Source organism: Cottoperca gobio, unplaced genomic scaffold (genome assembly GCF_900634415.1).
Source record: "Cottoperca gobio unplaced genomic scaffold, fCotGob3.1 fCotGob3_70arrow_ctg1, whole genome shotgun sequence".
In the NCBI taxonomy this organism is placed as follows: Eukaryota; Metazoa; Chordata; class Actinopteri; order Perciformes; family Bovichtidae; genus Cottoperca; species Cottoperca gobio.
Window position 1 is genome coordinate 750,206 of NW_021167062.1, and position 12,453 is coordinate 762,658.

Genomic DNA, 12,453 nt, shown 5'->3' on the forward strand with positions numbered 1-12,453 from the left:
ATGTTTATGTATTTTCATACTGTTTCTGTCTTATAAAGTGAGAATCCCAAAAGGTCATCACTTCTTCTCTTCACGCTGTTAGACATTTGTGTGAAATTCTCATAATCGGCGTGTGAACTCTTGAGTTATGGTCAAAAATGTGGTTTTGTGAGGTCACGGCGACCTTGACCTTTGACCTATAAATTGAACACGGTGTCCCTTGAGAGAATCATTAATCATTAATCATAACGGTCTATTAAACATTTTCAAATGCAGCCACAACACCCCCGAAAAGGAAGACGACAGCGTCAGGTGATATTCAGTTTACGATCACGTGAAACAGAAAGCAGTGAAGCTGGAGATAAATCCCTCCATGGATCAAAACAGTTCCACGTACGTTATCTGCTGAAGTAATCTCTGCAGCTCGAGTGTGTACACATGATGCATCACTTCAGAGTTTGCTTACTTTGAGCGGAGAACATGACGGACAGTTCTGTACATGAGGAAGTTGCAGATTACTCCTTTAATGACGGGGAGCAGACGTTGCACTCGGCCTCTTTAAGTCTGAACCGTGACAGCTTAACGCTGCTTAACCAACTGCTCAGCTCCATTATTATCTCATTAGCCGGTTCCTCTTGTTCAGGAATACCGAGATGCTACTTAGTAATAATTCATTGTTAATGACGGTCTGAATGACACACACTTTTATTTTAATTCCATTAATACTGACGTCTCAGGCAGACGCAGAGATTTCCCTCATTAAAATAATAAGGCTGAGATCACAACTCCACCAGGAGGCTCACAGAACACAATGTCCTCACTTCTAACATCGAGAACTGGTCCTGACACACACACACACACACACACACACACACACACACACACAGGCTCAATCATGCCTTTGATCAAATACTCTGAAAAACAAATTGCTCAAATATGACCTTCCACACAAAAGCAGCCATTATAGAAGAATAAGCAGGAATTCACTTAAGGCGGGTCCGAGTAAACATTCCTGCTGCTCTACAGCCTTGACACCTCTCACCAGTACTGTGTGTGTGTGTGTACTCCAAACACAAACACACACCGTGCATGAGCCCACATGGCATCAGTGTTAAAACAACTGTACCAAGGAGGTCAGGTAGTTCACATAACAAAGGGAACTCTCTCTCACACACACACACACACACACACACACACACAAACAATGGAACGCTTACATACATTTTGTTCTGCGTCGGGACGCTGTGTGCAAAGTTTAGTTTAAGGAAAGGCTGGTGGGAGCGCGGGGAGAGAAGCAGCTGCAGTGTTGTAAAGGTTATATACAAATGACTGATTAGACATTTCATACACCTGCCAATAAGAGAGAATACACATGAAGAAGATGAGGGTACACATGAAGAAGATGAGGGTACACATGAAGAAGATGAGGGTACACATGAAGAAGATGAGGGTACACATGAAGAAGATGAGGGCTGAGAATATAAGAAAATCTGTTTTCTTTAAGACTTCAAATCTTCAAAATGTGAAATCAACTCAAGCAGTAAGCTGAGCTGCAGCGTCGACGTCATGTTTGTCTGTATGTCCCTGAAGATGAAGAGGAACCCGTCCGCTCTTCTTCCACGCTGCCGGGTTCTGATGCAGGAAATCATTTGCTTTATTAATAATATTAAGATCTCACAACAAGCTGCAGAACAATAAAGAAGATCTCCACAAACACATATATTAAGTGTAATCACAAGCAGGACGACATGTGTTCGATTTATTCTTATAAAATATAATAAAATGAGTTTCAAACACAAATCTAAATCATTAAATGTATTATTATGAAAAACAGTAAATATTGACGTGAGAATCTGGATCCAGTGTTTGGATAATTAACGCTTCCACCTTTAAATGAAATGGATTAAATTACATCCAGGTTAATCCCACTTAATCCACATTAATCTGATAGTTTCATCTAAACTGCAACAACGTTCTTATCTTCATGTTTCTCCTCAACGACCCAACAGGGAGGAGAACGCGGTGACACAAAGTACAACAGAGACTTAAAGCAGCCACAACCTTTGTGTGTGAGCAGACAGCTGCTCCTCCTCACACGTCGAACATCTCGTCTCTCAGCAGCAGAAACCCTGAAGCTGCAGCAACCAGCGATCCTTCTGGCACTTTAGATGAAGGTGTGTGAGCGTGATTGAACGTGTGGCAGGACGTCGCTGCAGAAGAGCACCGAGCTCAGTACACACACACACACGCACACACACCTTCTGTCGACATCCACTCAGTGCCAGTGGTGTATTTTGCTTTTCCACAGATTGCAGTCAACCCCCCCTCAAAGAGAGCAGCCCTCCTCCCACGGGGCTCCTGGTTGGCATGGATCGGCCCCCGAGATAGCTTCACACACACACTTTCACACACATTAGGGGGGGTGGGGGCGGGAGGTAATGAAGAGGGTACGCAGAGATTTACAGTGTTGGCACCCGGTCCAGTCAAATGGGTGGTTGCCCCCCCCCCTCCAGCAGCTCCCGATTAATGTGCCATGTTTTGTTTTCCTTTTCAAAAAGACAAAAGACCATGAAGAGAACGAGCAGGATGAGCTCCATCTGTCCATCACAGAAGAGACACACACACACACACACACACACTGAGGAGTCAGGACACCAGGAGAGACTCAGTGTACAGGGCGTGACCAAGGGAGGACACACACACACACACAGAGTCACACACTCACACACACACACAGAGACACACACACAGAGTCACACACACACACACAGAGTCACACACACAGAGACACACACACAGAGACACACACACAGAGACACAAACAGACACACACACACAGAGACACACACACAGTCACACACACACACACAGAGACACACACACACACAGAGTCACACACACACACACACACACACACACAGAGTCACACACACACAGAGACACACACACACACAGAGTCACACACACACACAGAGTCACACACACACACACACACACACAGACACACACACACACAGAGTCACACACACACACAGAGTCACACACACAGTCACACACACACACACAGAGACACACACACACACACACAGAGTCACACACACACAGAGACACACACACACACAGAGTCACACACACACACAGAGTCACACACACACACACACACACACAGAGACACACACACACACAGAGTCACACACACACACACAGAGTCACACACACAGTCACACACACACACACAGAGACACACACACACACACACAGAGTCACACACACACACACACAGAGACACACACACACACAGAGTCACACACACACACACACACACACAGACACACACACACAGAGTCACACACACACACAGAGTCACACACACACACAGAGTCACACACACAGTCACACACACACACACAGAGACACACACACACACACACAGAGTCACACACACACAGAGACACACACACACACAGAGTCACACACACACACAGAGTCACACACACACACACACACACACAGAGACACACACACACACAGAGTCACACACACACACACAGAGTCACACACACAGTCACACACACACACACAGAGACAGACAGACACACACACAGAGTCACACACACACACACACAGAGTCACACACACACACAGACACACACACACAGCGACAGACAGACGCGCAGACAGACACACACACACACAGAGTCACACACACACACACACACACACAGACACACACACAGAGTCACACACACACACAGACACACACACACAGAGACAGACAGACACACACACAGAGTCACACACACACACAGACACACACACACAGAGACAGACAGACGCGCAGACAGACACACACACACACAGAGTCACACACACACACAGACACACACACACACACACACAGACAGACAGTTCACTTAAAGACACTCTAAACTCAAATGTATTGTTCTGATTGAAGCGTGAGGTGCAGGAGGACACATGTTGTGACTTCTGCATGAATCAGCAGTGAAGAAGAAGAACACGTGTGACGACGACTCGTGTTGTTTCTTTGCCTCTTTGCCTCTTTGCCTCTTTGCCTCTTTGCCTCTGGAGCTGCTTCCTTCTGTGGGATCCACATCTTAATGATTTCATAGAAACAGAGAGAATCTTCTCTGATCCAAACGTTGGTGTTTCCTTGTGCTTCTGCATCTTTGGTGAGACATTCGATGACACGGACTCGATCGGGACCCTTCCCCACGTCGTAGTGAACATACGATTACGGATTTGGACACTTATTTATAATTCATTAACGTACAAAACATAGCATTAATATGCTCTTCTATACGCCACCAGACTCCGTTAACAGAAAGACCTGTTGTCCTCGCTGATCGTCGTAAAACGAACTTCATTCAAACGCCACAGAAACTAAATGAGACTCTTACAAAGGCTCGTTAGTCTTTCCACTGTTCCAACCAGCAGCAGCGGGCTGAAGGAGAGACGCACAAAGACACGCGGAACCTTTCTGTGCTTTCAATGCACATCGAGCGCGACACCAGAAGAAGAGCAGAAAGGCGTGCTCCTCTCCTGACAATTGGAAAGTTGTGTTTCGCCTATTCTTAGAGCGTGACACACCTGCATGGACTCATTCTGCTCTCTAAGGGCCTCGACATCTTTTGCCAGTGACTCTTTGGAAAGAGAACTTTAGCCCCCATAAAAGCCGGGTCGGAGCTTCACTGCTTTGGAGAAGCTCTGAGACGTGTTGCTCACACACAATCAAATCAGCTGCAGTCTCTTACCCGGAATATGTGCCACAGGAATCAGCAGTCGGGCTATAATTGCTACCAACTAATAATGTTAACCTTTCTCTGGCATATAGACCCGACTGTATTAGCAGCCCCGCACCGCGCAGGAGCAGCCGCATGCTTCCACATCCCCGTAATAAAGTGCAAGATGTCCTCCTTCCTTCCCTGACCTTCTGAAACCCAATGATCACTTTTAATAATCATGACATCACTCATGGCACACGGTTTTGTGTAGGAATAAAAAGTGTTTCTTTCAATCAAAACTCACATCAAGAGTTTCAAACACTAAATAATGTTCTACTTCAAGCACGTCATGGTCACTGCTTCTGAGCGGGGGGGCTGCGACGCTCTTTGTCTTGTGGGAGTATACAATCTAAAATCTTTTACCACTAACAATATGTGAATAACGAAAGTCGTAGAGAAACACTTTCACACACTGGACTCAAACTGTCCGTAAGGACTCGCAGCAGGAAGAGACTTCTTCCGCTGGTCAGGAGATAAAACACATTTTATGATGTTCCAGTTTCTCAGTTTCACAGCTGATTAGCCTTCAAACAAATACACATGTCACACTTCTGATAACTGCTGCACACACACACACACACACACACTGTACCCACACACACACACACACACACACACACACACACTGTACCCACACACACACACACACACACACACACACTGTACCCACACACACACACACACACACACACACTGTACCCACACACACACACACACACACACACACACTGTACCCACACACACACACACACACACACACACACACTGTACACACACACACACACTGTACACACACACACACACACTGTACACACACACACACACACTGTACACACACACACTGTACACACACACTGTACACACACACACACACACACACACACTGTACACACACACACACACACTGTACCCACACACACACACACTGTACCCACACACACACACACACACACACAGAGCTAAAGCGAGCTGCAGTGGTATCTTTGGGACATTACTACATGATGTGTACAGTAGTGAGCTCACAGTGTTTATTATGGTGTCATTACAGTATTCTTATAGGGGCTCGTCACCTCACTCACACACACTGTACCCACACACACACACACTCACCTCACTCACACACACTGTACCCACACACACACACACTCACCTCACTCACACACACTGTACCCACACACACACACACTCACCCACACACTCACCTCACTCACACACACTGTACCCACACACACACACACTCACCCACACACACACACACACTGTACCCACACACACACACACTCACACACCTGGATCAAAGGGTGTGACTCTTAAAAAGGGACCAAAACGCCGTCTCTGCTGCTCTCCACTCAAACATTAACACACAACTCATTAGAACATAAATGAAGAAGCAGGACACAAAGCATATCATTATTAATATGTGAAGCGAGGATGTAGAGATGTAGAGATGTAGAGAGGTAAAGATCACTTGTGTTTATGTAATAATCTCAATGAGGAGTCCCACATTACATGATGGACCTGATGTGGGCTGAGATGAGAAGCCTTGTGTTGCCCTTTGTTTACACTGCTGATTGTGATTCCTTGCGGCTTTATACTGGAGGTCAGAGATTACCTAACCTTTTAATTTGACACTACATCCCCTCATTAGGAGTTTCTTTTACTAAAAAGCCCCGCTAGCCTGCTCGGAATCAGGCCATGTGGGTTATTATAAAGCGGTCGGGTGGATAAGTAGGTGACAGTTCAAGGCGCAACATCTGGACACAGAAGTGCATCCAAAAACAAGTGGAGCCGTAGGAGCGCGACTCTGCTGCCGCGGAGGCTGCCGCTCCATCCCGCAGATAAAAAGCAGATTACAAGACGGGGAGAGTCGAGGAAACCCGGAGAGGTTAGGAGATCAGAGGCGAACAGCGGATGATAATCTTGCCATAACATCAGGAAGGGTCGATGTAACCGGATTAAACTGAGCTAATGAAATACACCACAAATGGAGGATTTGGTGGAGGAGGAGGAGGGGGGAGAGATGTATGGAGGAGAACATTCAAAATAAAAGCCGAGATAAACTAATGAGAAAAGCAAGGAGAGGTCAATAACTACATTTTCATCAGTTTTTCAACAAGACAAAGACGGACATATGTCATGGCCGCTGCTGTCAATTGTCCCTGCAGTGCCATATATATACTGTACTGACACAAACATTTAAAAATAATAATTCATAATATGTTTTAATGCAAACTGCGCCGCACAAATCTCCACGCAGAGTTCAGCGGATCCAGGAGCTTCGTTTCAACAAGTAACAATCTCGGTTTAAAGGCGAGTACAGATGCATTCCTGCCTGTCGACCCCCGCCTACACCTTCCCCCTAAAATACAAAATTATTTCCCCAATGCAGCAATGCGCGCTCCCAAAAGCTGATTTCCAGGGAAGTGGAGGGGAGGGGGGGGGGGGGGGGGGGGGCGTCATGTTTGGAGATTGAGAGCGCGCACCGACATCCCTCCCTCCACCTCCAAAAACTTAACCCGGTGGCGCGCACGCGGGCACGGGCCGGCCTATAGCGGGGAAGCTGATTGGATGAGGCGCAGCTCCATCTGCCCACGTGACATGCCCTGCTTACAATAAATAAACAGCCATGGAATAATGTATAAAAAATACCCCCGTGGCTCCAAACCAGCAATATTGTGAATAGAACAAAAGTCAACAGTCACACAGGTCACAAAGTCAGCAGGTGGAACACCTGTCAACATGCCTGACCTGAGCCCGAAAACTTACAGCTGAATATTTTTGGATACGTCCGGTGGGAGGCGGGCGGCGCCAGGCAACAGCCGTGCGTAACAAAAAATGACAGCTTCATGTTGAGCCTATAGGTTTTCCAGTGGACATTACAGCCACGGCTCTCTGCTCCAAAAACACAAACGCAAACACTGAGTTACCGGGACACTGCGGCCGCCCGGTCCACACACACACACACACACACACACACAACGCCAAGCGAGCTTACCTACACAGTGAATGAGTTTGTGCCTCCAAGAGTCAAGTTCCTGCCGAAAGCCGCGCCTCTCTACCGTGCATTGCTGCCTTTTGCACAGACTCGCCATTTTCTGTCGGCCCCTCCCGTGGGCGCGCACATACTGCTGGGTGCTTCCCTGCGCGCACGTCACCGGTGGTTTTTATTCTAGGGCTGGGTGGAGTGAGATATGAGGGGGACGGGGCTGCAGCATCCCCCTTTCTATAGCGCTCATTTGTCCCACCCACCAAAAGCGCCCCCACCTCCTCCTCTACACCCCTCCCAGCATCTCTGCGCGTGGATGTGCTGTCATTGGTCGTTTAATGGGATGTTTGTCTGTTTTAATGTTGTATAGGGTACAGCACATGGCGCCTGTGCTCCAAATGTGCCATGGCTTAAAGCTATGTGTGTCAAAGGGCGCGGGTGTGCCGCGGATTTAATGCGCATAAAGACACCGCATTGTTTAAATCATCAGATATGTTACAGTGCACCTCTCCACGCGGGAGAAAACAAACTGCAGCACAGATATGAAAGACTATGTATACAAAGAGGCAATGTGATCAACACATCCCTCAGAATCATTCTATGGAAATGAAGCCCCTCCAGCCAAAAACTGTCCCAAAAACCCCCGTAATGTGCCCGTGAGGCTCACGATGATGCCATGAAACATCTATTAACCAGTGCGATCACTAACTCTATGTACTGGACTTTAGAAACACTGATGTCATGAGTCTTAGCCCCCCCCATCTAAAAACAGAAAAGGAAATGAAGTTGTTTTGATCTCTCGTAGTTAATTTCTTATTTCCTCTCAAAGAAAAGTCATTTAAAATCCAGAAGTCTGTGAACACATCGAACCAGAAGTGCCCCCCCCCCAGCTGCCTTCAGTAGTGCAGTTACATTCTTCCGAGGAATAAATGTGGGGAATTAAATTTAAAATATGCAAATGAAGTATTATCTTATTACATATGTACTACTTTGCACTTCCAGAACATACATCTGAAGAATTGGATCAGCATGTTGGAGTCCGAGGGAACTCTGCATCTCTGCTGGAACATATGTTTCTTTGCTAAATGAGGCTCTGAATGTTATGTGAACAAAGCCCTCTGCAAAAACCTTCAGGACACAGGGAGGAATTACACCGGACACGTCGGTGTGTGTATGTGTGTGTGTGTGTGTGTGTGTGTGTGTGTGTGTGTGTGTGTGTGAGTCTCCTTTAGAGACACTACAGGTGAATAGGAGAAAAACAACAACTAATAGATATCGGCATGAAACTTCCCCACTTCATTACTGACACCAAGACAATTCTTTTTTGTATTAGAATATTTCTGAAATGTTATGTTTAGATATGCAAATGAGGCTTTATGTTATTATATATGTGATGATTTGCTGCTTTCCAGAAGATAATCTCTGTTTGTTTTACTCCATAAATCACAAAATAATGTGAATAGACATAAAAATAAATCTATTTTTAGGAATCAGGCTCTGAATGTGATCAGATGTATCTGTAAAAACCTTCCAAATATAAATAAAACTAAAGTTTGGTGTGTGTAAGTGCTACAGAGGTGGAGATTTAAAAACTTAATTTGAGCCTTTACAGGTATCTATTGTAACATACAGTTACAGTAGAGATACTACAAGTGAAACAGGTAAAGAATACTTACATTAAGAACATTATTCTTTGTATTCCAAGTTTTCTGAAATGATATGTTTAAATATGTAAATGAGACATTATCTAAAATCACCTTTGGGTGAATTACAAACACATAAAGACATAAACACATAAAGACATAAAGACATAAACACATAAACACATAAAGACATAAACACATAAAGACATAAAGACATAAAGACATAAAGACATAAAGACATAAACACATAAAGACATAAAGACATAAACACATAAACACATAAACACATAAAGACATAAAGACATAAAGACATAAAGACATAAACACATAAAGACATAAAGACATAAAGACATAAACACATAAACACATAAAGACATAAAGACGTAAAGACGTAAACACGTAAACACATAAAGACATAAACACATAAAGACATAAACACATAAGACATAAACACATAAAGACATAAACACATAAACACATAAAGACATAAAGACATAAAACATAAAGACATAAACACATAAAGACATAAAGACATAAACACATAAAGACATAAAGACATAAAGACATAAAGACATAAACACATAAAGACATAAAGACATAAAGACATAAAGACATAAAGACATAAACACATAAAGACATAAAGACATAAAGACATAAAGACATAAACACATAAACACATAAACACATAAAGACATAAAGACATAAAGACATAAAGACATAAACACATAAAGACATAAAGACATAAACACATAAAGACATAAAGACATAAAGACATAAAGACATAAACACATAAACACATAAACACATAAACACATAAACACATAAAGACATAAACACATAAAGACATAAAGACATAAAGACATAAAGACATAAAGACATAAAGACATAAACACATAAAGACATAAACACATAAAGACATAAAGACGTAAAGACATAAAGACATAAAGACATAAAGACATAAAGACATAAAGACATAAAGACGTAAAGACGTAAAGACGTAAAGACGTAAAGACGTAAAGACGTAAAGACGTAAAGACGTAAAGACATAAAGACATAAAGACATAAAGACATAAAGACATAAAGACATAAAGACATAAAGACATAAAGACATAAAGACATAAACACATAAAGACATAAAGACATAAAGACATAAAGACATAAAGACATAAAGACGTAAAGACGTAAAGACGTAAAGACGTAAAGACGTAAAGACGTAAAGACGTAAAGACATAAAGACATAAAGACATAAAGACATAAAGACATAAAGACGTAAAGACATAAAGACATAAAGACATAAAGACATAAACACATAAAGACATAAAGACATAAAGACATAAAGACATAAAGACATAAAGACATAAACACATAAACACATAAACACATAAAGACAGTGTCTGAAGATCTTTGATGCCAGGATACAATTTAAATGCAGAAACACTGAATCCTGGTGCAAATATATATGTGTGCAAATCAGCCTAAAAATGTAAAATGTTTTGCTATAATCACATGATGTCGTGTCCACAGTACGGCCCACACGTCCAAAGAGGCAAACAGATGTGAAAATACACTTTTTATTTACTTATTTGTTGTTTTTAAAGGAAGTACATATCATGGACCAACGCACTGGCCACAGCATGTCTGACCTTAACTAGCTTACAATGGCCGTCCACATGGGTTCAAGCATGTACAAAGGTACAAACACACACAACTTGGGATAAGGCATGATTTCCAATGTTATACTATTTTAATTCTGCTATTTTATACTATTTTAATTCTGCTATTTTATACTATTTTAATTCTGCTATTTATATACTATTTTAATTCTGCTGTATTATATTATTTTAATTCTGCTATTGTTATAATGGTACTTCAGACTCATGTACATCTACACTGATTATTGTTCTGTAAATGATCTTATTCTGATCTTGAACTAATTGTTATGTTTTTGCTGTGAAGCACTTTTGGCTGCAATTCTTGTATGAAAGGTGCTCTACAAATAAAGCTTATTATTATTATTATTATTATTATTATTATTATTATTATTATTATTATTATTATAATAAGATAACAAATGCAAAACAGCAGAACACGTCAGTACCATAACAACTAAATCAAAAACACATAATCCTGCCTCGCCCCTCAGTTACATTTGAAGTGTAATATTAACAAATGTAGTCAATAATAAAACATTTACATATTTAGTTTCTTAAGAACAATGCCATGCAGCTTTGGTGTCTTTGAGTCTATGACACCTTCTGCCTCGTCTGCTCAGTGATTTAATAAAGCTTATTTTGCTAGATGAAAGTTGGTGCACTGTGGGAAACACCTGGGACAACAATGGGAATAAATCCAGGAATGTGTCGCTCCATCCCTCACAAAATATGAGCGTCTACGCTGTATTGTATGCATCTATAGGAATATATGTTATAAAGCAAACAAACAGTAACAGTGAGACCTCATCGGCTTCTTATACAAACTGTTAATTGCTCCATTACATCGTCTCAAAAGGCTTGATGAAGCAGCGGCTGCTACTATTGATAAAAGATGATTAATCTGTTCTACCAGCATCATTAAACTCAATGTTGGCCATATCTTATTAATAATCAAAATGAGTTATAACCTATTGCTTAATCCCGCTCCTGCTTTCCCCTTGAGAACCAAAATCAGGGCGGCAGTTCTGCTTCATCTGGGTCACCTTGATTCTTTTTTCCTTCTTAGCTTTTTGCTGAATTGAAGCCTTATTGAATCCATATCAGCTCATTTCACAAACCCTCAGCCCCTCAGTGCAGCTGCTGTGGCGCATGGGGAGGACACTAAATCAAGTTCCATAAAACTCGCCAAAACGCGGGTCTAATCACCAAATTGAAAGATGAAATGACACCGAGTCATTAAGAGGAAACCTCGCTGCCGTTTTATAATCCTACAGAGACGGTGCGCCGCGCATAAAACAAGGCAAGGGCAAATGCTTTACCGGAGAGCACTCCGGCTAATTAAGTCGTTGAACCCGGTGCCCTCGACAAAGATGTCTCCCGCGGAGGGCTGA

General features: G+C 42.7%; 1 protein-coding gene across 1 annotated transcript in view; it reads right to left on the bottom strand.

The window, feature by feature from the left end:
• The window catches only part of lcor (ligand dependent nuclear receptor corepressor), a 50,035-nt gene extending 42,149 nt beyond the window's left edge, over positions 1 to 7,886 (bottom strand). The window contains exon 1 of the mRNA XM_029428325.1: positions 7,777 to 7,886. Coding sequence (XP_029284185.1) covers positions 7,777 to 7,873 — 97 coding nt within the window. The 5' untranslated portion in view covers positions 7,874 to 7,886. The remainder of the gene's footprint in view (positions 1 to 7,776) is intronic.
• Positions 7,887 to 12,453: the final 4,567 nt, after the last annotated feature.